At 41.3% G+C, this 26,530-nt stretch overlaps 1 protein-coding gene across 2 annotated transcripts in view; it reads left to right on the top strand.

The window, feature by feature from the left end:
* Iftap (intraflagellar transport associated protein) overlaps positions 1–25,574 on the top strand; it is a 70,398-nt gene extending 44,824 nt beyond the window's left edge. For both annotated transcript variants that reach the window (XM_051144215.1, XM_051144214.1), the window contains exons 3-7: positions 2,882–3,036; positions 4,033–4,104; positions 5,737–5,803; positions 16,543–16,682; positions 25,329–25,574. In XM_051144215.1, coding sequence (XP_051000172.1) covers positions 2,882–3,036; positions 4,033–4,104; positions 5,737–5,803; positions 16,543–16,682; positions 25,329–25,493 — 599 coding nt within the window. In that variant the 3' untranslated portion in view covers positions 25,494–25,574. The remainder of the gene's footprint in view (positions 1–2,881; positions 3,037–4,032; positions 4,105–5,736; positions 5,804–16,542; positions 16,683–25,328) is intronic.
* Positions 25,575–26,530: the final 956 nt, after the last annotated feature.

The raw sequence follows: 26,530 nt of genomic DNA, 5'->3' as shown, positions 1-26,530 counted from the left end.
ACAGAGACAGAGAGAAGGAGAGAGAAAGAAAAGGGGGCACCCTTACAGAAAGTGCAAGAGAGAAATGCAAGAGTAAGAGACAAAGTAAGAGAGAGACAAAGAGAGAGACAAACCCTTTTATAATCTGGCACACACCTGGCAGCAGGTAATGATGTCAGAGGTTGCTAAGCAACCTAGAGGCAGTCCAATTATATGCCAACACCTTGAACATGTTAATTACTATTCTTAATTACTATCCTCTGTAAAGTGAGGATAAAAGCAGGATTGCCTTCCAGGGAGTTTGGAAGATTTAAATGAAACGATTCACGAGATGCTCAGAAAAGAACATTGAACACTCAGTGACTTTTAACCCTTATTAATTTCATTATTGTTAATTGTATTAATTGTTTCATTGCTGTGTGTGGCAAAATTTCTTGACAAAGCAACTTAAGGAAAGAAGTAAGCATTTATTGTGGCTCAGTCTGAGGGTAAAGTGTAACAGGAAAGGTGTGTTGGTTAAGTTTAAGGTGGCCGGCGCATTGTATCTTGGTCAAGAAGCAGAGAGACACTTGTACTCAGTATGCTTCCCCCTTCTTATTTGGTGCAAGACACCAGCCCAAGGAATGCTGCTTCCTGAGCTCAGGGTGAGTCTTTCCACCACATTTAACCTTACTGTCACAGTCTTTCACAGGTGTGCTTGTCTCCTGGTGATCCTAGAGCCTTTCAAGGTGACAGTCAATAGTAACCATAATGCTTTTGCCTAACCCATTTCCTCAGTATAGATGATAGTCAGATAGTGACACCTCTGACTGTGATATTCCTTCCACACTTCAGCCTACACTTGCATCGGTGTTTGGGCCATTTCTTCCGTAATACTCCAAATGCAACACGCAAGATCTAGATTTATAATTTCTTACCCAGCTTATTCTATTTTGTTCTCCCAATTTCTGTTCATGGTGTCACAATATGTTTTTTGTAGTCTCATAACTTTGAATTAATCTTAGGTTCTTTTCTTAACCTAAGGAAAAAGCCATAACTGTGCATTGATTTAATACAGAGGTATTGCATATATATGTACATATTTATTAGTATATATTTGGTTTTCTGAGACAAGGTTTCTCTGTGTAGCCCTGACTGTCCTGGAACTTGCTTTGTAGACTGAGGCTAGCCTCAAACTCACATGGATTCGCCAGCCTCTGCTTCCTGAGTGCTGGGATTAAAGGTGTGTGCCACCATCACCCAGTGAGAGAGATAATGCGTATAATTATAAATAGTTAAGAATGGACATTGACTAAGTAGATTATCTTACATTTAGATAACAGAGTTTTCTCTAACTTAAAATTATATAGAATAATACTCAATAGCATAGAATACTACTGGCAAATTAAATTATAGTATTTATGTATTCTATTTTGAGTTGTAGAAGAAAATGGATACATATAAGATGAAAAGATAAGCACTTATAACATTAAGGGGATGATTTTCATATTTACTCTTTTTCTCATAATTAAAAAAAAGTAAACATACATTGCTTCCATATGAGGAAAAAAGGCTCAAACTTAAGGGAAGATGAGATAAATTATGTCTAATTTCTTGAGGGAGCTGTACTTTCCTGAACTTTTAAACAATGATTAAAAAATGATGTTGGCAACAAGTACATATGCTCAGCCATGTTCATAGCAGCCTTATTCGTAATAGCCAGAACCTGGAAACAGCCTAAGTGTCCCTCAGTTGAAGAATGGATAAAGAAACTGTGGTACATTTACACTATGGAATACTACTCATCTACTAAAAACAAGGGATTCCCGAAATTTGCGGACAAATGTATGGAACTAGAAATGATCATACTGAGTTAACCCAGATGCAGAAAGACTCACATGGTATATACTCACTTATAATTGGACACTAGCCCAAAAGGGATGTCCAGTGAAAGTCTTCACTTACCAGGACATTGGGAGAAATATGAAGACATCCTATTGAAACTCTAGGTGAGAGAGTTATGGGAGAATGGCGAAATAGAAGGATCCAGAGGCTCCTGGGAACCTACTAGAAGAACATCATGATGGGTGGATATAAATCCATTGGAGTCTGCTCAAACTACTGCACCAACCAAGGACAATGCATGCAGTAAGCATTGAACCCCTACTCAGATCTAGCCAAAGGACAGGACATTCTTCACAGTTGTGTGGAGAGTAGGGACTGACTCTGACATGAACTTCGGTGCCCCTATTTGACCACTTCCCCTTGGTGGGGAGGCCTGGTGGCACTCAGAGAAAGGATAAGCAGGCTACCAAGATGAGACTTGATAATCTATGACCATATGGTGGGAGAGGAGGTCCCCTTTGGTCACAGACTTAGGGTAGGGGAATAGGGTGAAAGCGGGATGGAGGGAGGAATGGGAGGATGTAAGTGAGGGGAAAACAATTGAGATGTAATCTGAATAAATAAATTAATTAAATAGAAAATGGTGTTGGGTATATAGTAGACAAAAGTCATTGGATGTTGAAGTAGTGTTATCTTTCTATGCAATTTTAGAATAACTTTAATTATTTAAGAGTACTTAAGGCCGGGCGTGGTGGCACACACCTCTAATTCTAGCACTCGGGAGGCAGAGGAAGGTGGATCGCTATGGGTTAGAGGCCAGCCTGGCCTACAAAGTGAGTCAGGACAGCCAAGGCTACACAGAGAAACCCTGTCGTGGAACAACAACAACAACAACAAAAATAAACAAACAAATAAATAAATAAATAAAAGAGTACTTAAGGCTTCAAGAAACTAATACTTGTACTTTTCTTTGAAAATTATTCTTTTTTTTTGAGGGGAGAAAAAGTTTTGGTAAGCACAAAAGAAACCCACCAGGCCACAATGAGTGTTTTTAATAATTCATGACTTACCATTTCAGAGGATGTGACCAAAAAGGGAGCACATGGAACTGACACATCAGAAAATATATTTACTCCTGAAATATGGACTCATAAAAATGAATCAAACGGTCGTCATTTTAGAAATTCAACCCTCTTTCTTTATACTTCATCTGAACGCTCAGAAGAGGACCAGGTATTTCTGTCTTATATTTATAGAAACAGCTTGAAGAAGAAAGCATTCTTCCTAGACAAAGAGGCCATTGGAAGAGCACTCTCAACAGAATTAAGTCATTATGTGCCAGTGTTTGATTATCCTTAATTTTTTGTGAGAACATCTTAGGGATCTGCTATATGTAAATATTTCATGAAATTATATATTTTGCTTTTAACAAGAGTTCCCTTTTCTACTTCTTTGTATAAAGTGCACTTACTTTTACCTGTCCTAAATTTTCAAATTTAGACTTACAGTAGAAGCCACATCTTGCTTTTTCTAAGATTTGGTTCCTAGGTAGTAGATGCTGTCCTCAAATCATCAAATTTTATTGACATGCCTCATCTACTCTTCTTTGGCTATCGTGTTTAATTATCAAGGAATCATAATTCATAATGCTATCTTTTTAAGCCATTTGAGGTTTAATTAGATTTCTAAAGTCATTTGTGTTTCTGTTTCTGCATTGCAGTGTTTTCCATGTGGCATTATGGACAGAATTACTTGAGATCTTGATTTTATAAGTGGTCAGAAGTCTTTGCGATATAATGTGTTGGTATAGAACAGAGGTGTATAAAACCGTCTCAGCTTGCTGCTGCTGATGACTGTGAGCTATGAGCTGTTTCCCATAAGAGATTCACTCTACTGGTGAAGACTGAGATATATTAAATATAGAGGGGCCTAGAATTGCTGTCTTGTCCTCTTGTAGCTTGAAGAAACTGTAGCAGCAGTCTCTGATTTGTGCATCAGAGTTTCATTGGGGGCTGCCCAGGAGGTAGAGCAGCTGTCGGTTTTATACACAAGCATGCTGGCTTAAGTCATCTGCTGAATGGTGGATGAGACTAGGATACCAGAGTTGCAGTTAGACTCACAGAAACCTACCCCCTCACCGCTGCTATAGTTTAGAGAATCTTAACTTGGATGTATAGCTAGGAACAGAAGCCATTACTTCCTGTCTGTGTGTCCTTACTGTGTTTTCAGATAGTGATCGACGAAGGCCAGAAAGTTGGTAGCTCCTTTCAAGGTGATATGACCCGGGCTGGAAAGGTGAAGGTAAGGCCTAATTCAGTTATCTGCCTTAGGAAGAACACACTGCAAACAAATGAATGATATTAGTACCTTTTCTGTTACTGTGATGAGTCACCGTGACCAAGGCAACTTTGAAAGAAAGAGTATATTTGGGCCTATGGTTCCAGAGGCTAAAAGTCCTTTGTGGTAGGGAGGCATAATGACAAGCAGCAGGAAGCAGGCCGCCCAGAGCTCAAACCCTCAACCTCAAGCAGGAAGCAGAGAGAGTGAACTAGAAAAGACAAGGCTTTTTACTCACAAAGCCTTCTTCCAGTGACAAACTTCTTAAACTTCTTCCAACAAGGCCTAAACCTCTCCAAACAGCATTATGCACTGGGCACCAAATATTCAACTACTAGAGCTTATGGGAGACAGACAGCTTGTATTCAAATTACCATACAAACCAATAGACAAAAACTAGATTCTTGCTTTCCTTTGTATCAAACTGGAGGAGGACTCACCAGATTTTATTCTTGAAAAATTTCTCTTTTAAATTGGTGTTGGAAGATCTTGAACTGTTTGTGCTTGCTGGGCCCTGGATCTTTTCCCTTTAAGGTTTAACAAATGGAAAGGGCATTTTAGCATAATTGCTAAGAAAAAAGATGCTATAATCAAAGCAGTTCTCAAATTTTAATATTGAAACTGTCCTATGGAAGATGAATATTGCTTTTGAGCTTGCATGCCAAGTAATAGTTGCATTTATGTGCTTAGAAGCATGGAAGCTACCACATGAACTGTCTGTGGGGCCAGCATGGTCTGCCTACTACATATTCAGCTCAGGGTAGGAAGACACAGGCTGCCTTGCATTGCAGTTAAGGAATCTCAGTTTATAATCTTAAGGTATTTTGTTAAGTCTATGTTTAAGCTGTGAGCATAAAAATGGATGGTGACCTTTACCACATGCCATGTGCCAGCATTTTCTTATTTGCACTCTTTGATAGTCCCCTGAGGTGCATTCATTTGTTAATCTAAAATGCCTGCCTCACTCACTCGCCGTGTGCAATGGGAGGTGATGCTCTGTATGGAATAGTTCTGCATTAACGTGCTGCTTTGGGGTCAGGGAAGGTCATTTGCTGGGCTTCTTACTGTTGAAGTCATTCTCAGTTTTATTTGCCTGAAAGAGAGAACACTTGATATTTTGCCCTGCTCACCTCTCCCATGACTTACCTGGGCAGGATGATTTTTGTTTTGAAGGAACTTTTCTTTCCTGCTTCCTTTTGTTTCCTGTCTCTGATTCTCCAGAGTACTATAAGGAAGCATGCTGTGAGGAACTGTTATAGTGTAGCACCACCACCATCACTGGATGCTTGAGAAGCAGTAAAACCCCAAACCAGGAACCTACTGTCTCCTCTAATAGTGGTGTTAAAAATTCTGGGAAGAAAATTTGGAACAGAGTCTCTTCCAAGAAACCTCCCAACCTGTGTTCCGCTTCGCTGTAGAGAGCAGACTACAGTTGTAAAGGCCTGAACTTGCAAATGTCCAGCTTCCTTCAGTGGGCCCTGGAAGTTCACAGGGCAGCAGATCCAGCCTTCAGCTGAGTGCTGTGTGTGTGGGTCCGTGACTGTACTGCCTGTCTTCATGTCTAATATATGCAAGGTAATCTCTGTCTTCTTGTAGGTAGACAACTTCCTAGACTTGGAGGATCTGGACTTGGAGGAAGAAAGTGAGCCCCAGATGAACGAGGGTATGTGCTCTCTGTCTTTTCCATGTGTGACCTCTTTCTAGAAACTACAAATGATTAGTGTTGCTTCATTTGTTTTTGTTTTTTTTTTTAGCAATCTTTATCTTCTCTCCTGATGTTAAAAACAAACAAACAAATAAAACAAAACCAAACCAAACCAACAAACCCTAAAGTTGTGAAATTTCTTTTTGAAAAGCAAAAACTTTTATTCAATTGGTCAAAGCCTTTTGAAACCTTGGTCTAAGTGAAATAGAGCTATCCCTTTGCTTTCCCTCAAATTCAGAATAAACTAAACTATTAAACAATGGTGTTACACACAGCTCCTTATGCAGCCCTTGTCTTATTTCCCAGAACAGTAGTTTTATAAATTGATATTGTTTTAAAGGAAAATATAAAAGAGCAATGATCACAAAATAAACAATAATAATATGCAGAATTTTGCCTTTAAAATTTATAAAATAGGTAAATGAACATGTGTGCTTTTTCTGAGTCATTTTCCCACAATACAGTGAAAGAGGCATTAAGCCAATCCACTGATGGTCATATGGAGTATTGCTTTCTTTCCTGGTTAGCGCTTTTGTATAGGCACAGGTATATTTTTTCAAGGGACCTTTGGGCTGGGGAGATAATAGCTCAACTGATAGTGTGCTTCCCCAGAACACATGAAGTCCTGATGTCTGTCCTCAGCCCAACATTAAAACTGAGTGTGGTGGCCCCTAGGGTAATATTAGCACACGAGGATCAGAAATTCAGGTCATCCTCAACTACACACCCGGTTTGAGGCTAGCCTGAGCCTCATGAGAACCTGCCTGTAAAAAAGGCAAGCAAACAGTAGCAGTAGCAGTAGGGACAGCAGAGAGCTCTGGCTCGTTACTGGATATGAGAGGACATCTTGAAGGTGACCTTTCCTGGTGCCACACTGTTCAGTTATAACCCAAGTTACAGCTATTGCTGGCAGAAGAGGTTTACTTGCAACCAGATGGGCATTAAAGTGGCTGTGGATAGGTGATCTGGGGTAGCAACTGCTTGTCACTTGATAGCATATATAGGCCACTGCCCTAGCTTTTTGGGCTACCTGAATGGTAAAGCTTTGGGAATTTAAAGCAGTTAACATGTTTATTCTGCTTCTGAACACCATAGTGCTTCACTGGAGGAGTTGTTTCTCAAGTACCCATTAGCCAGAAGACTGGGAGACTTGGAAGTTACTCACTGCAGCAGGATCAGAGATTGAGAGAAAGCACATCCTTTGGGGAGCTTTGGCTGACATCAGACCCCAGTGATTCTGATTTTTGTAAGACCTGCTTAAGGGAGAGCCAAGAATGGCTACACATTACCTTTTTGGTTGATTTTGAGAGTGAAACTGGCTTTTTAAAATGCAGATCCTTATATTTTGTACCTAAAAGAAAATCTAACTTACTAATTATTTGGTGGCGTCCCACGAACTGGATTTTAACTATTCTGATTGTACATACTATTGTTTGAAGTTGATACTTTGAGACTGCTGGTTCTCATTAATATGTAAAACATTTGCAAGATAAATTCAGTTCTATGGGTGAGCGGGAGAGTGCCTGTGTTGGGCAGTTTTGTGATGAACTTTCTCACTCCTGCTAGCAGTGAGAAGGTCTGTACTTGTCATCAGTCATATGGCCTGCTGTTCTTTTGCTCTCCGTAATAGAAACTGTGGATAGCTGAGGAGAGTCTCTCTGAGTGGTGGTATTTGGCAGTTTTTATATCCTCTATCATTTGAGCTACAGCCACAGACAAAACTGTGCAGCTGCAAATAGCACCCTCTGGAGTTGTAACTCTCTTGCTGGTTCTGATGAGTGGGCCCCTTTGTTCTACTTGTTGGTTCAGCTATTCTTGTATAGGTCTAGGATACCTAGGATCCTTAGCTTTATCGGTGTAGACCCAGGGTGTTGGCATGCCTCAGGCCTTGGCAGGGCTGGCATTTTACCTACAGGGCCAAGAGTATCTGAGAGCATCGGCCTCCCAGGTTTGAAAGCTCTCTAGAGCTCTTCCAAGCTTTTTGAAACTGACGTTTTGCCAAAGAGTGAATGTACTTCAGGAGCTGCAATGATTTCCTGGGCTTGTTGTGTGCTTACTGTGTATTTTTTTCAAGGTGTCTGTAGTGTTCAGAACAGCCAGTATAAAGATTGGTGTTATCCGGCTGGCTGTTCACAAGCCAAATGCTGAAGGCTGCCAGTGCAACATAGTATAACAGCTGTTAATTAGGGAGTCACATTGTCCTATCCTCAATGTCTTTGCTTATTTGTGGGGAAATGATCAGAATTGCTTACAACAGGACCCTAAAGAGTGTATCACTAATTCTAATAGTGATTTGTGAGCCTTTAACACTGTTTAACAGTGTTGAACATGAAGCAAGTATATCAAAGAGAGGTGGGTCCCCTGCTTCTATCTCACACTGACATAAACCAGTGTGGCCAACAAATTTAATTTTTTTACGTCAGTATTTACTATTATTTGTGGCATTGCTTTCTTTAAACATTTTAAGTATGCTTTTCAGTTTCCTTTTTTAAAAAGTTAAATAAAAAGATCTCACTGGTAGCATGATTCCAGAAATTAGATAGCAGGAGGTCTTGCATTTGTGTATAAACAGTTACTGAGGCTGAACCAAGTCTCAGTGGACTTGAATGAAGTAGTTAAGGGTCTCTTGTGTGATATGATGTGTGCATTGATGGCTGACAGTCGACTCAGTCTGCACTGATCTATTCTAATCACCGAGAAGACCACCATGGTTTCCCAATTTTCATAATGTACAATCTGGGTCACTTGAAAGGAAGAAAGAAATTAAATACTTTGTGCCAAGGTGAATTTCAGTTTGTGGCCTAATTTGTATTGCACTTCAGGAATGTGAGCAGAAGGCAAATATTTGTATCAGATGGGAAATGTGACATTTTTAAACAGGCAAGTTGCTCATATCATTTTGGCAGCTGAGAAGTTTACTGATTAGATTCTGTTGTTATTGCCTAAGCAACAGATTTGCCTCGGGCAACAAGGAAGCATTGTTTTCTATTGTTTTTCTACCACTGATTTTTTTTTCGTTGTTGTTCACTGTATCCACCCTCATAAATATTCTCCAGGATTCAAGAGCATGGTTCCTTTTTAGTGTTTGCCTTATCATTTTGACAGCCAAGGAGTAGTGCTTCAGTCAGGTTTTGGCAGAACCAACACAATGCAGTGATATGAGTGGACTGAGAATAACCTTTACTACAAGATTTGGTGCCCTGTGTTCATTGGACATCAAGTTAGCACCTTTTCCTGTTTTGAATTCAAGATAGAGTAGTTAACCTGGTGACTACCCTGCCTCAGACAAGATGGCTCAAGTTGCTATACAACAGAATTATAAGCTGGCATAGCTGCAGTCATTACATGGAGGCCATTATAGTTGGAAGACAGAAGACTGTTAGTTTTCTTTTGGTCTCTCAGTTCCAGTGCAGCTGGCTCCAGTGACTGGACTCTTAAAGGTCCAGTTCTCATAACTACACTTGCACAGACAGTTCTCTTTCATTGGGCATATTTACACTGTGGTTCATTGTGTAGGGTGAGAAGGGGCACCAGTTCCTCCTCAATAGTTGCAGCCCTATTTGATTTTTAAAAGAAAAAGTATTTTATTGAGATATAATATGATTGCATCATTTCTTCTTTCCATTTCCTTCCTCCAAGCACTCTCATATATCCTTGCTTTTTTTTTTTCCAAATTCATGACCTTCTTTTTTGTGATTGTTGTTATGTATATATATGTTTATGTTTGTTATGTTTGTTATGTTTGTATTTCTCGATACAATCTGCTCAGTCTATTATTCCACTTGCTCGTATGTTTTCAGGGCTGACCATTTGATATTGGATAAACAATTGGCATGCTCTTCCATGGGGGAGAAAGGCTATTTATCTTACTCTCAGTGTTCTTTCATTGCCTGTCATTATTTGTGTAGTAGGGTGAGCGCCTTGTAGTCTCCCCATACGCTTTGGATTGCCTCTTGTTGTTGCCCTTGTTCAGTTCATAGTTAGGCAGTCGTGTTGTTGAGATCTTTATGGGCGTAGCTTCTCATGTTACTGAGTCAGCTTTGTTGACTGCAGTGGACTTCTCTCTCTTGGACTGGTTCCGTTCTCTCGTAGTAGTAGCTCTCCTTGGTAGGTATACCATGGTTCTGGCATCACCAGCATTTTGGGGTCTCCAAGGCAATCCAGGCTTCACCTTCTCAGCTTCACACAAAGGCCTCTCAGGACCTCAATGCAGGGACACCCTGGCCTCAGCAGCTTTTCTTAGTCATGGAGGGAGATTCCATAACCTCTTTCTTTTAGGGGCCAAAGCTGCCAAGTTCTTCTGCTCCTTGGGGCTGGACCATGCCTCCCCCGGACCTTATTCAATTACATCTTCATCAGCTTTCTGTTTTCAATGGTTTCTTTCACTGGCTGTCTTGAAACTTGATCTCTAGACCAGGTTAGCCTCAAACTCAGAGCTCCTCCTGCCTCTGCCTTAGGAGTGTTTGCATTAAAGGCGAGCACCGCTGCACCTGGCTTTAAACTTTTCTTTAATTCTTTTTCACAGTTTGGAGGCTTAGCTTGGTGGGATCTTGTTTTGAGGACACCTTTCCCTTTATCCCATTAACACCAGGCTTTTCTTTAATCTGTTTATTTCCTTGAACACAGAACTTAGCTCCATTCTACTTTCTGGTACCCCTTTTCTCCTCAAATTGTACATTTTATAACTCTCCTTGCTCAACCTGCTCCTTTTTATTATAAATCTACAGAAATGTGAACATTAATAACCACACAACAAAGTCAGTATTAGGCTGTTTTGAGATTTTCTATGCTAATGCAATTAATCCAAAAACTCTTCAATTTAGCCTCAGGCAGATTTTTTTGAACAAGGGCATAAAGCAATCACTGTCTTCAAAATATCATAGGAATGATCTCTAGGCCACATATTAATATTCTCCTCTGAAACTTTTTGAGCCATGCCCCCCCCCCCATTTAAATCACCCTCAGTACCACTGTCTTCCATGCTCCTACTAATATAGCCCATTAAGACTTGCTTAAAACATTCCACTACTTTCCTAACCCAAAGTCCCAAAGTCCACATTCCTTCAAACAAAATCATGGTTAGGCCCAAGAGAGCAGTACCTCAGCCCTTCGTACCAACTACCATCATAGGTTTTCTATTGCTGTGAAGAGACACCATGATCATGGCAACTCTTAAAAAAGAAAAACATTTAACTGGGGCTGGGTAACACTTTCAGAGGTTTAGTCCATTACTGTCATGGCAGGAAACATGGTGCTGAGAGTTCTACATCTAGATCTACAGGTAGCAGAAGTGAAAGTGACACTGGCCAGGCTTGGGCTTCCGAGACCTCAAAGCCACCCCTAGTGACACATCTCCAACAAGCCATATGTACTCCAACAAGGACACACTTCCTAATAGTGCCACTCCCTATGGGCCTGTCTTTATTTAACGTACTGCCATAGTATTTAATAGGACTGGGCTCTATAACTCTGCAGTTTGATTGGTTGTGGTTTTCTGTAATGGTCTCCATCTGTTACAAAGTTTATTTGATGAGGGGTGAGAACTTCACTTAGCTGGCTAGACATTGGAAAAAGATGTGTAGGGTCTGACTGGGTTGAGAAGTTGGAGCCCTTGTTGATTTTTATCTTTAATTTCTTCAGCACTTGTAGTTAATTTTGGTTATTTTGACTGTGTGCATACCAATGAGGACATTGGTCACTTTTAAACAGCCCTCGTGTTCTATCTGCAACGTTAAGCAAGGTTAGGGATCACTGCAAACGGCCGGTGATTCTTACTTAACAAATATTTAACAAATGTAGCTTGTCCCTGGAACTTAAGTGAAGGGATAGTGTTAGGAAAATATGGTCTTTGTTTTCTGTAGCTAAACTGCTATGGTTCTTTAAGAGCTGGAAACATTGTATGCATAATGAAGGCAGTGCAGTCCATAATATCTAGTAGTCTGCAGTCTCAGCTGAGGTGTTGTGGGAAGTGTTCAGGGGCACTGTGGGGTTGATAGCATGATGGTACTTAGTATACACGCGGTGTGTTCAGACCAGTGCTACAGTGAAGCTGCACAATATAACACAGGCGAGTACCTTGGACTTTGGCTTAATGTTTGGACATTGTGTCTTAAAAAGCCTTTCTATTGCCATACTTTTCACAATTCCCGCATTTGGTTACATGGCTTCATATAGGCTGCAGCCCACAGTTTAAGGTGCTGTGGCGTAAGGAACTGTATACATGATCTTCCCATGCTTGGGTAAGATGCATGCTCCAACAACTTAAAGCACCATTCTTTGATGGCTTCGCTGTTTACTGAAGCTATTAAGGAAGGACACAAATCTACCTTACAATAGTCCTCTACTCCCAAGACTCTAGTTTGTATTTGCTTACTTATCCATCTCTGAAAGTGTAATTGGGAAGCCATGTTAACCAGAAGAGAAACCCCCTCCCCCATACTTATTATTGCATAAAGAAATTTCCATCTTCTTCCTGAGAAGGGAGCAAAACAGGGAAGATAATTCTATTTTTTAAAAAGTAGTCCATCCAAGGAAAGGAAGAGTTTTTCTAGTTAGATAGATTGGGGAAAGAAACTAGGTATATGTAAGGGGGGGCAGGGGTGGTGGTGGAGGATCATGCTGTTGGGAATTTTGTGTCTTTTTTCCTGGGTGTGTGCAACTTTCTCAGAGTAGACATACTTTGTATGAGCCCGTCGTTTCCCTATTTATGGATCTTCACTGAAAGGACACATCAGACAACTTTTATCTGCATAGCATTGTTGCAACTCTATTTTGCTTTTTACTTTAAAATTTTTACAGGTGTATTTAAAAATGTTTATGTGTATGGATGTTTTGCCTGTGTGTATATTTGTATACCATATATGTGCATTGTCCATGAGACTGGCAGAGGGTATTGGTTCCCTTGAACTGGACAAATAGCTGATTGTGAGTCTCCATGTGGGTGCTGGGAAATGAATTCCAGTCCTTCCTTAACCACAGAACCCTCTGTCCAGTCCCTGCTGTTATGTTTCTAAAGCCTTTTAGCTCCATCGTTTCCTAGCCTTTGCTTGTAAGCCATACATGCCTTGAGTTGAAAAGCCACTATGACTTTTAGACTTATTTTTCAACTCTTTCCCTTTTGGGTAGATCTTGACTCAAGATACAAGCTGACTTAGGAGCCCTCCAGTGCTTTCACATAGTTGATTTTTAAAATTTATCTGGACTTTGTAGTTTTTCTTAGAGTGAGGGTTGGAGTGATATTAGATGGATCCTTGAGGATGTAGTGTGAGAGTCCCTGGAAAACTCTGAGGACTCCACATCAGGCTTGTTGATATTTTCACTGAATTTATAAAAGCAAGGTTTGGAAGGGTACTTCAGGGTGAACCAAGGTGTGGCACCAAACTATACTATACCTATACTTGTCACTGCCACACATTTATAGTCAAATTTCAATTTGAATTGAAAAATATCCCTAGTGTAGAATTGAAAACCATTACTTTTACTAAACCTCTAAAATTATTCATCTTATGTTTATATGTATGGTGTTTTACCTGCACGTCTGTTTGGGTATCACATGCATGCAGTTCATGGAGAGCAGAAGGGAGCATCAGATTTCTTGTGACTGGAGCCATGTGGGTGCTAGGTATCAGATTTGGTCCTCTGGAAGAGCAGCCAATGCTCCTAACTACGCAGCCATCTCTGTAGCCCCTCAATCATTCACTCTTAAGTGTTATTGATCAGCTTTAGTGGTCTTTGAGTTGTTGACCAGTGTGACTAAATACTGGTAGATAAATGATATCCATTGTTTCTAATATTAGAACTCCTCAACATATACTTGAGAATGAGAATTAAGCAACCTCAACCAGCTTTGTCAATCAGACACAAGACTTACTTTGGGAAGCTGTCATGCTTCTACAGTGCATGTCAGCTATCGACGGCGTTCAATGTGTAATAGCTGTTGGGTTGTGTTAGAGATGATAAATAAGATCTGATTCTTACTGTAGATGTAGACTGTTAAAAGACCACTTCAGATAATTCATTTCTCATTATGAGTGAATATTATACCCCCCAACCTCTGGGAAATATGAGTATATATACAAGTAACTGTGAGATGGCTGGAAGATGGGAGTAGTTCTCTATCCTAACAGATGTCCTACCACGTTCTTTCTGTCAGTGTTGTTTTACCTTTTATAGCTCTGTAAGTCTTAGAGTCAGAGCAATTCAATTTTGTTTTTGATTTTTCTCATTTTGATTTTATATGTGGAAAACATTTACCTGTAACAACAGTTGGCTTTTGAGGGGATGAAGTGCACTTGCCTTACATCACCCACAGTGTCTAACTGGTACACGGGCTCTTGATAGTTGCTGCTCAGTTCACATTATAATGCAGGAAATTCATTTTCTGTATCCAGGTATTGTTTGAGAATTCACCGTGCCTAAGGTGCTGTATTAGCCCTCGACAGTGTGCATTCTTGAATTTATCCTTACCCTAGAGAAGACATGACAACAATTGAAGATGCTGAGGATGTGGAGTCTTTTTGTTTTGAAATAATTGCTCCCATGACAGTAGAATTGCTATAAAAGAAATCAATTTTTTTGTTGTTGTTAAAAGTCTTGCCTTCGAAGAAAACAGATTAGGGCTGTAAAGCTTCAGCAAAGGACCTGTACAGGTGTCCTGCTTGCCACACCTTTAATCAGACAGATCCATAGTCTTAAATATAATCCAGGAGAGCAGAATTAATTCTGATTTCACAGTAGATCTAGTGTTTGGACCAGCAGCCAACTGGCCAGATAGATGCTGTTCTTCACTGAGAGGCCTAAGCATTTTCTTCAGTGCTTGTTGGCAGGCCCTCACCAGCCTTGGACCTATCCTAGGCTTTTACATGAAGGAACTCAGTGTAGGAGGCCAGTTTCTCTCCCAGGCTTATTGAATTTAAACATGTTACTTTCTGAGCATCACATGTTTGGAAAATGTATTTAGTGTTGCTTGCTATATTCAGGAGCTACAGGTGATGCTTCTTGGCTCTGAGCTTAGACAGTCCGTATAATGAAGCAAAAACTAAACATGCAATAAAAATGCTCACTTAAAAAAATGTATGTTACTTTGGCTGAGGTCCAGGCTCTGACCTCTGGACTGCTGACTCTGCCTTTTTTTTTTAATTTTTAATTTTTAATTTTTTCACTTTACGTCTTGATTGTAACCCCCTCCTGATTCCACCTTCCTTCTCTTATACCCTCTCCCTCCCTCCCCTAGTCCTCAGGAAGGGGAGCCCTCCTCCCCTAACATCTGACCTCAGCCTATCAAGTCTCGTCTGGACTGCCTGTATCCTCTTCCTCTGTGGCCTGACAAGGCTACAGACAGCATAGTCTCCTTGTGGGTCCCATAATATAGGGAGTTGGTACTACTCCTGACATGGGCTCTGGCCCCACACATTGATCACGTACCCTGACTCTGCCTTTCTGACTATGCGATCCCAAATGAGGGCTCTCTCAGTGTGTAGAACCCATTGCCCAGAACACAGAGAGCAGTACGAGCTGTTGGAGGAGTAGCCATGCCGGTGCTGGTAAAACCCTGGCACATCAGTGTGTGATGTTAATTGCTTTGATTTGTTCCAGTTTTGAGATGATGGTCTAAAATTCCAATAACCAAGCTCGGTAGAACCTCCTTCTTCACTGTCTCCCCACCTCAGTTCCCAGTCTCCAGACAACCTGACTCTATGCTCTGTTTCTTAACAATGAAAACACAGCAGGGACTTATTTTTGTGAGTATGATGGGGGGTGGGTGAAGGATGTATTTCAGAATAGTCTCAGTTTTTGAATATTAGGCTTCCACAGGTATCTTCCTATATATTCTGCTATTGCCATTAGCCCAGATACGCCTGTTGCTAATTAATCACTTCCACTGAGAACTTAATGAGTGGCTTAATTAGGATCGTCCTCGAGTAGCAGGCAGCAGCATCCCGTGCCAGTTCCAAGTCGTGGGCTAGCTCTCACTAGCTCCGTGGGTATCATAGCAGTTCAGACAGAGGCGGGGAAGCTTTTGTGCTTCTTTCTCTGGCTCTGTTTGCTCACCTTAAAGAAGCTTGCAGAAGTTAGCTGGCACCTGTGATACATTCACAAAGTGTCACACATGTGAAAACAAGCCGACAGAGCCACTTACAATAAGTCCACAGGGAGACCAAGATTGGTTATTGAATTTTTGTGATTGTGCTAAACAAGCAGGAAACATGTTGTTTGCAAGTGTTGAAAATGAGCCCGTGCATTCCTCACATGACAGAGTATTTCATTTTTCTGCTGAAAGTTAAAGTACTTTCCTTCTGGCACCCTCATTTTGTAATATATATGTTTTTGAAATATTGCTGCATTGTTACAGAATGAAGTCTGCACTCCATTTTCTTTCTCTTCACCCCCCTCAGGAAACTATGGGAAAATGAGGCAAAAGGAACATCTTCCTATTTTCCTGTAGCAGTAGAAAGGGAGTTAGGCTTGGGAGGCCTATCACATCTCTCCCCAAGCCTACCTCCAACCTTCCAGATGGACTCTACCCTGCAACACGACAAAGGTGGCTTCTATTATATAGAAAGGGGACTCCTTTGGGTCAAGTTCACATTGTGCAAGGAGCCAGCTTTCCTCTGTTTGGATTGTCATGGGCTTTTAGATGACTTGGAGAGATGATGAGCTTCACAAAAGCATCAGCTGAAATCTTTTGTATCCAACAGATCGGCTGCTCCTTCCAGGTGAAGTGGAACAGGCTGTGGTCACCAGTGTCGCTGCTTCTGCTCCCTCTGGGGACCTGCCTCTCACCTCTGAGGCGGAGCCAAAGCCCGCCATGGGAAGAACACAGAAGCAAACTGAAGAGGTACTCCCCAGGGAATGCCATCATGACAGTACCTGGTTTTGTCCCTTAGGGGAACCCCTATACTTGCATGGTTTTGGATCTTTCCTTGGTTTGGGATAATTTAGAGTTCAAGTTTTGTACTTCCATCTGTTTCTGATTTACACAGAGCAGTGGTGTTTGTTTATAGAGACATGTTTTACCTCACAGTAGCTCTGTGTAGGGACTGCCCAGTAGATGAAAGGACAGTTTCCTTCTCTCTTCTGGTCTGACCTGGCCATGATTGTCATTTTCGAGGTTCTGTAAACCTTTGTATTAGATAAAGTAAGGCCAGGCTGGAATCAGAGAATCCCAGTCTGAAATCCATGTCTGGAAGGAGGTAGAAGCTTATTTCTTGTATTTAAAAATTTGTAGAGAGCTCCTACAGTGAACAGGTAGGTCAGTCTGTCAGAGGTCAGAGGCTCTCACTTGAGTCCCTTGGCCACTGCTTAGTAATTGTTCATATCTGAGCATATAAGAGAAGGCTGGGAAATGTCACCTACCCATCGTTTTCAAAAGCGAGGGAATGCACTCTCTACTATAGCTTATTCTCCCTAAAGCATTGCTCGAGAGCCATTTCACTCTCATTTTACAGCTCTTCTATAAACAGTTAACACATACACTGCAGGTGGTGCTGGGGAGTAACCTCTTACCTTGTGAATACAAAGGGGTAAACACAGGAGGTTGCTAAGGGCTCCTTATTAGTGCTTTCTAATAAAATCTCTAGGGTCTCTCTTTGATTTACAGGTACTCTTGTAACTGTTATGGGAGCAGCCATTCAATCAGATCTAACATAATGCATTTTAGTCTTAAATGGTCCTTTTCCTTCTAGTACTTTTGTTTACTATATTGAAAAGTACACCAAGGTGCTTGCAGGCTTGCACTGAACTCCCAAATTGGTTACCAGACAAATCAGTCAGGACAGCCACTTTCCAATATGCTCTTTAAATTATATATTATATTCTCTGAGCTGTAAAAAGCTAAAATTACAGGGCTTCTCCAAGCAGGGATCTGTTTCCGCTTTAAGACTTGCTTATATTTTTGGCTAGTTGTGGCCATATAAGTTGCTGGGTTAGTCACTTAACAAAGTGCCTAGTACCTTAAGAAATCTAATTAATTTAAAGTCAGTTATAGAAAGTGTGTGTGTGTGTGTGTGTGTGTGTGTGTGTGTGTATACACATACATACATACACACATACATACATATATAAGTATATATAGTAGTAGAAATTATTATAAATTAGTTTCAGATAGTGGTTAAAGATGCTTATTGTAGACTCTGTCTGATAGCCAATTAAACTCAAATTACGACTATGATATGCAGGGTCTGGCACATAGTAGGCAAGCACTCATTCCCCCCATTTTTAAAATCAATTCTCTGAGACTCTTGTGAAATGCATTTTTATTATTTCATCCCTAGTTCCTGACTTCTCCTAGGTTCACCCCTACTTCCCTAATTGCATGTCTACTGTATAACTTGTGCTGCACCTGGACGTGTTAGCTAGCTCAGGCTGCCAGTTTTCTTGCCTCAACCTCCCAAGTAGCGGGATGATAGGTTAGTACCACTGTGACTAACCTACGCTGTTTTTTTTTTTTTTTAAGAACTAAGTGTCCTAACAGAAAATGTGAACATTTTCAAGTGTTGGAATCAAATTAATATGAACAATTTTTTGTGTTGTTAAGCTTGAGAGCTATCTGTGACTAGTTTTTGGTGCCATTGGCCTCTCCAGGCTGACGCTTTGTATGTAGGCTTTATTACTTTCCGTTGGTTTTGTTTGCAGTTGGGTTTCACTAGGTAACACGGTTTGCCCTTGGCGCAAAAGTGACAGGTGTGTGCTACCATACCCAGTTGGGACATTTAGGTGCAATCATTATTTGTTTGAGAGTCTTTTTCAGAACTGCCTGAAATCACAACACTGAACCAACTCTGCCTTGGATTAATAGAATAAATCTTATTTTTGACCACATAAATAATTAAGTGAATCCACCGTCTCCACTGGCAAGGGTCTTGTGAGGGACCATCAAGGAGCCTGTGGAGGCTAGAGCTGGTAGCTACTTTCCGTTACTTCAGTCTGAAAGCTGAAATGTGTGCTGCTGCCTCATAATTGCCTTCTCAGGACCCACAACTCTCTGAAATGGATTGGAGCTGTTTGATGCCCCCTCCCCCAATTTTTTTTTTTTACTGGTTTATGTATGTTCAATTTCCCTTTAGAGAGATAGACTTTTTTTTCCAGACCTCCAACTTCTTATTTGTCAATAAATCTTTTGCCTTGTTTCCTTTGTTAGGAATCTTGGAGCTTTCTAGAACAAGATGAGTTTATAATAGAGTGGGAAATTGTAGTTCCCGGTAGAGGCAGCATGGAAGAGGTCAGGAGAGAAACTTGAGGTCTCATGTCTTCCACTTCACAATGGGATTCTAAACATTTCCCTACTAAGCTTGTGTATTTACTGCATGGCTTTATGTTCTAGCCTGTAGCTAAATGCCACCATTATTGATTTGAACATTAGTTTTGTGTTCCTTAATTTGCCCATGTGGCATTATGAATGAAAATGCCTCCTTCTTTAGCAGTGTCTCTGTAAGAATCAGTCACATGAGCAATTTTCAGGAAACTCAAAGTTTCTGAATAGTACACAAATTCTATTCCCTTGGTAGTCACAAAATTTTTTTCAATTAGACTTGAAATTAGACACCTGAAATCCACACATTTCTCTTAGCTCCTTAGGCAAAAATAACAAGTTAATAACTTAGTTCACACTTGTTTTTGTTTAGCAGCAGGGGATTTGGTGTTCTATAGCAACGATGCTTGTCTGAGTAAACCAGAGTTTCAATTTGTAGGTGAAACTTTGGAGCCATCTATAGCCTAAGATCCAGAAATAAGCCCACCTTGACAGGAGAAAGCTTCCAGGTTGCTACAACAGTTAACAGCTAGGCATGCAGCCTCGCCGTGCTTGAAGGGGCAGCATTTGGAAGGTCACGGTGCTGTTTTCTAAATGGTGCAGCATACCTCCTGGTACTTGGAATTGCATATCCCTGCCTTGTCATTCACTCTGGCATGTTTCTATAAGCTTATTTTACTGTAGCATAAAATGTCAGAACGAGCTCAGAACCAGGCACAGACAGGCAACAAACATTTACTCAATAGGTAGATGAACCATTTCTTACTACTAACTGGGAGCGACTTTGTGATGCAGCCATAAGGCTGAGGTCATCATGGTCTGTCCCCCACAGGCTCATGGCTTTGTATATGTGGTTCCCAGCTGGTGGTGCTATTTTGGGGGACTTGTGGAACTCTTGGGGGTTGGGTTCTAGATGGATGAAGTGAGGCTATATGTTGGAGGCTATATAGTCCAGCCTTACTTTCTGTCCTCTGTCTGCTTCCTGCTGTGCACTGAGGGAAACACACAGCTGCAACACATCCCCACCTGATGCCACCAAGAGCTGGCTGACCTTTCCTTGCTGCTTCCTTTCTTCCCTTTGGAATGGGCATGCTTACTCTGACACTGCTGGAAGTGTGTAATGTCTTGACTTTACAGGGACTCATAGTTTAGAGGTGGTCTGAGTGTCAGAAGAGACCCTGCACATGCACATTTGAATAGTTATGAACTGCTAAGGACTATAGGGCTTTGACATTGGACTGGATTCATTTTACATAAAGAAAGAATAAGCAGGCTACCAAGATGAAACTTGATAGCCTATGACCATATAGTGGGGGAGGAGGTCCCCTTCAGTCATAGACCTAAGGGGAGGAGAATAGGGTGAAAGCGGGTGGGAGGGAGGAACGGGAGGATACAAGTGGTGGGACAGCAATTGAGTTGTAATCTGAATACATTAATTAAATTTAAAAAAAAAAGAAGAAGAAATAGTCGTGAGCCTGTGGGGCCAGGAGGGATGAGTCCAGCTGTGAGTGTGAAGTGCATTATGTAGATTTATGTCTGAACACTTGGTCTCCAGCAAGTGACACTGTTTTAGGAAGTTTTGGGACCGTTGGAAGGTAAGAGGAAGTGTGGTCACTGGAGATGGCCTCAAGGTCTTATAGCCTGTCTCACACCGTGTAGTTGTTCTCCTTCCTAATCCCTGCAGACATTACGAAGTGGCTGTCACATGCTCCCTTCACCATGGAGCTACCTGCTCTTGTGCCTCCCTGCCGTGATAGGTTGCACCCCTCAATGTTTGAGTCAAATTACAGGGCTTCCCCTCTGGCTGTTTTTGTCAGGTATTCCCTCAGAATGATCCAAACTGTAACACTGCCGCAGTGTTCTTGTCTCCTTCCTCCTCTCTTGGCTCCTTTCCCGTAATATGTCACAATGTTCAAGTCTCTCCTCCCATCCTTGACAAAAAGGGGACAAGAGAAGGAAAGCAACCTTCTGTTCCCTTGGACCTTCCTTGGCTATGGATGTTTCTTGCCCTCTTTTCCCGCTCAGATTCACTAGTGCTTCTAGTTGGGTTCCTTCCGTCTAGTTTCTACCCAGTTGTGTTAGGGGCTCTGCTTCCTCTCCTCTTTTTGGCGACCTATTGCCTTGGCCTTGGCTGCCTACCTGAAAGTGTTCAGGATGAAGATACCAGATATATAGTTCAGGGGTCCAACCCAGTGTTTCCTTTTCTGTACTGATGGAGGGTGGAGATCTGTGCCTGTACAGCCTTGCCCTACACTCCTGCCTTGCTGGCTCTCTTCTCTGTTGTTTGTGGAGTTGTTCTTCGCCTCCTCCTTTGGAGGATTTTTGTCTACCCACTCCTAAGAAGCCAGTGCTCCCCAGGCGCCTGTCCACATACCTTGTAACTCTTCCCTCCCTGAATGCTTGAGTCAATTTTCGTTTTACATTCTCCCTAATGTGCTTATGTATCTAGACAGGCACATCTACCTTCAGGTTCTCCTCCCCTCAAGCTTCAGATTTACATATTTAATTACTGCTCGTCATCTTCATCTTCCAGGATCTTCAAATTCAGTGTGTTCACAGCTGAGTTTCCCTCCGTGTGCTTTCTCCTCTGCCATTTCTGGGTCAAGTCCGTCACCAAGTGCTGCTTATTTTCCTTGTTAAGAGCTTTTCATCTCTTTTCTGCCAGTGTGTCATTGTCCTTGTCTCTTGCTTAGACGACTACAGCAGCGTCCTGAGGAGCCCTCTGACTCCAGGCTCAGCTCTCTGAATCTACCCTCAATTTAATCTTCAGTGCGAGCTGCTTCATTCTAATCTCCAAGATGACAGGCCATCTTCCATTTTGGTGCTGCTAATACCTGTTCCATTATAGGTGCTCATTAAAAAGGTTGACTAAATGAAGGGGTGCATACACAAGCAAGTGTCTGCCCTGCTCTCAAACAATTTTTCAGAGGCTTCTTATCATCTATAAGATGCTGCTGCCTTGCCATTTCTTGCTTTTGCCCCCTTTACGGCTTATGTCCATTCAGTCTGAACTGGTTTCAGACATGCAATTCTGAACATTATGTTCATATCCTGCTCATGAAAACTTTCCTGTCTGCAAAGCTGTTCTTCACCCATCCTGTCAACTAATAAACCTTTTAAGATTCTACTTAGATATTTAATAATCACTGATTCCTTCCAATCCCGTTCCAGTCTAATCTATGTTAGATGTTCCTGCCATCTCCAAACTCTTAACATCCCACAGTTCATTACTGTGATTTGTTTGTCCTGATCTATGTTGGTGGCTTTATGCAGGACATACGTCCTACGACCTCACACAATGGCTAGGATATGTAGGAATGTAAACATTTTGGAAAGAATAAAAAATGCCTGAATGACTGCAGGGCACTGTTCTCATACCTGGACTCAACCGAGCCACACTGCAGCACATCCCCCAAATAGCTTATAATATTCTTAGGATTGTATTTTGGCATTACAAGTATGAAATTATGACTATGTTTAGTTTCTACTGTTCTGTTTCAGCATTTAAATCATTTTCTAAGAAAATTCTCTAGCAATAGCTGCTATTAACAACCCTTAGTTTCTAAGTGACAAGCTTTATATATCTAGGTATATTTTTATTTTTAAAAGTTTATTATAAATAATCATTGTATTGGCAAGTTTATTAGCTTTCAGAAAACTATTCTTTGCTATTGGTTTTGTTAATTCAAAATGTCTGTAGAAAATTATTCAGCACAATGAGAATTCAACTATTTTGGGGGAAAAAACCTTAAGGGAAAATACTCTTTTTCCCATTTAAGGGAGAATTTCTTTACCTGTAGTACCATAATGTTAGATATTCCAGTTGGGCTAGTAATCAATTATAAGTATAGCAGATTTTTTTCCAGTTGTGTTTGGTTCTATCCTAGATCTCTGGGATACCCAGCCTCTGGGTCCTGACAGTGTCAGGGATGGGATCCCTTCTGTGGTTTCTAGTAACTAATTCTTAGTATTTATTACGTGAACAGGTAAAGGAAAGGGAGATGGAAATGTATTGTATACAGAGAGTAGGAAGAACATGGTATCGGACTTGTTTTTAAAGTCATCGGCCAGCCTCACTGGGAGGTGGATGAAGGCCAAGTGTCTGCATGTGGTAAGAGTGGATGGATGGTTCAAAGGCTCAGGGTGGGATTCTAAATCCTAGTGTGGAATGTGAGATACCTGCAACTCAGTGGATATGTGGTCACTTGCTTTTAGAGGAGGACATAAAGAGCTTCAAGAATCCCCTGAGACAGAATACATTCATAGAGATGGGGTTTCCTCTGCATCTTGGCAAAGATCAGTGAGAATCAGGTGTCTACATAGTTAGGATGGACTACAGCCTGGTCTGCAGGCCTCATTAATCCTTCACAAAGTTGGAGGTGGCTAGGACACTTGCATTCTGGACATGATCATCAAGTGTTCTTCATTGGATCTAGTCTTGTTGACAGTGTCCTCTGTTATTTGGTTGTGAAGATAAATTTAATTAAAGAAAGTGATCATGGCACATCAGTCACTTTCTTCTGTGCACTAATTTGCTTCCTGCGTGCAGCTGCTCTTCTGAAAACAGTCATGACCTTGCATGTAGCCTTGAGTACATTTTCAGTGGTGGCTGTGGGACCTCAATAGCTTATTCAGAAAAGGTCTCTTCTCCCAAAGAACTAGGGATCGGCTGATTTTGCTTGTGTTTTTGAAAAAATGTGATTTCATTTGAAGCAGATTGTTCTGGGTTCAAATGTGGCTTCTCTTTGTTAGCCTCAGACAAGTTCTGAAGCCTTTCAAAGCGTCATTACTGAAAGGCCATAGTGGGTACCAGCAAGGCTGATGGAAGTTTACTGTTGATACCCATGTGGCTCCTGCTTCTAGGGCAGGCCTACCATGGGAAATCATTCAATGGCAGCTCCTGCCTTTCCTCATCAGGACACAGAGGAGAGGACCAGGCCTCTGGAACTTGTTGGATCACAGCAGCCGATTTTACTGCCACAGGGCAGTGAGTGGCTGGGAGTCTGCTCTGAGCATGGCACAGCTCTGCTTTTCCGATTCTCCTTTCATCGGAGCAGCAGTGCAGAGATTCTGAGCAGCGGATTCCATTTTCACACAAGCTGCAGAAACTACTCGGCAGATCAGCTTCCATGCAAGGATGTTTAAAGCTGGCACTAGCTAGCTTCTAGGCATTTTCTTTTTTTCATAAGCCATAGTTTTCAGTTGTTTCTGCACCACCATACAGGGTTGATGGAGGTACGGTGTGATTTCATTGCACCACATACCATTGGCTTTAGGTGGTATTTTTTAGGGGGTGAATTAGTGAAATTTAAGGCATTTTTAAATGTTTACTGGGACATATACTGTTTTGAAACAAACAACAACAACAACAAAGCACCAAACTTTTTCCCCAATCTGGGAAGCAAACATAGGGTCTTGCATGTGCTAGGCAAACACTCTGTCCTCTGAGCTACACACTTAGTGCTGGGAAATGTGTGCTGAATGGCTCATCCTTTAGAAGGCCTTTAAAACTCATGAGTGTGTATAAACGTGTGAAGCTATCACCTTTCTTTGCAGCTACTCCGACTTACAGGTGTACTATATTATGTAAAAAGGAAAAAAATGAAATGCTGGATCTTTAAATTTGATCATATGTGTTTTAACTTCTTCTGTTATTAGATAGGTGTTATGAGTATTATCTCAAGTATAATAAATGTAGTGTGTGTGGGGGTTGGGGCCTCCCTCTGGAGACAGGGTTTCTCTGTGTAGCCTTGGCAGTCCTGGACTTGCTTTGTAGACCAGGCTGATGTAAAGTGTTTTTAATTTAATTTTTTAAAGATACTCCATTAACAGGTATTTTTTAGCAAATGGTGAAAAGGTCGGTAAAGATCTTACGGTGTAGTTCTTGTAGTTTAATAGAAGATCTAGCTTTTCCATGTGCCTCTATCTCTGACAGTACAGTGTGGCAAAGAAGGAAATGAATGTGTGCAAAGGAGACCTGATTCCTGCCTTGAGGGCAGAATTAGTTAATGATACTCATTCAGATACAGCATGATACAAATGGGACATATTAAGAGGCTTAAATTAGGTCAAATTGAATAATTGAATTTATTTCTTTACTTAAAAACAGCTTAATCAGCTGAGTGTGCCGAAAGTCTAAAAAAAGCTTCATTAAATATTAATAGGCTGTTTATGTTTCAACTTTATCTTCACTTCAGTGATTGTGTTTCTTTCTTCCTTTGGTACCTTTTATAGATACTTGGAGATGAAGTTCAGCCCTTCTCTCTGGATGAAGAGTTTGATTATGACAATGTGACTCTCACTCCGAAGTTTACTGCTGAAGAGATAGCAACCATGCAAGATCTGTCCAAGCAAAAGAGAGCGGATACCAATACAGACTCATGCGAGCTCCCTGACTGAGTTAATAGATGTCTTTGTGTTTAGTTTTATTTTGTTCATACTTCAGCAACATTAGAATAAAGCGTATGCTGACCTACTCCCTCTGTGGAAATGTATACGTCTACATTTATCTGTCACTGCTGTTTATCAATGGGACACAGCAACCACGAGTGGAGAGATCCCTTCCATTTCTGAATTCTCCTCTGTCCTATTGCTGTGTCCTGTCTTCCTGGTTGGGAAGAAGGGAGAGTGAAATAAGGGCTGCAGCATCTGCATTTGATGAGGAAGCTGTACAAGGGTACAGGTGTGTTGTCCTGTTAGAGGCGACGGACAACGCACATTCCAAGCAGTACCATAGTTAGCAGAATCACTTATAAACGTAGACCTTTGGTCCCCTGTGTCCAGAGAGGATGCTGTGGACGTGGTTTGGGAGAGATTCAGCTTCATTGAAAAGGAAAGCACTGAAGACCAGATTTTGATGTCACACATGGAATTCTGGGATTGAAAAAAAAAGTTACCATTAACCTGTGCATGCTAGTTAAAAAGTACAGCAGGTAGTCTCTGTCTCTGGAAGTCTAGACTTGGAAAAGCAGAACAACTTAGAGAATGTAGACTGACATTGTGGGGGCTGGTGAGGGGCTTTCTGGGCAAGCCCGGTGACCAGGGTTTGGACCTTGAAGCCATGTAGAGGTGGAAGGGGAGAAACGACTCCATAAAGCGGTCCTCTGACCTCCATGTGAGTGCCAGGGCATGCACTCCTATGCTCACCGTTCTCCCACTGTTAATAAATGAAATGTTAAAAAGCGAATCTCGGAAGAGAAACTATGCTGGCTACTCATAAAGGAAGGGTAAGGTGGGTAATATGTGTGGAAAAGTCCATTATTGAAGAAACCAGTAACAAATGCACTTGTTGTTCTTTTCTCTTATGTAGACTTTAAGTTTTAGCGTAGTCTTAGGAAGTGTAGTTGCCATATATTCCCCTTCTCTGGTCCCCCATGGTTAACACCACACACCACAGAGTATGTTTGTTGCTGCTCGAGTTTGGTTCTTTGCTATTG

This window comes from Acomys russatus, chromosome 4 (genome assembly GCF_903995435.1).
Source record: "Acomys russatus chromosome 4, mAcoRus1.1, whole genome shotgun sequence".
Lineage (NCBI taxonomy): Eukaryota > Metazoa > Chordata > Mammalia > Rodentia > Muridae > Acomys > Acomys russatus.
Note: the sequence above shows the minus strand (reverse complement) of the source record. Positions and strands in the feature narration are given on the sequence as shown.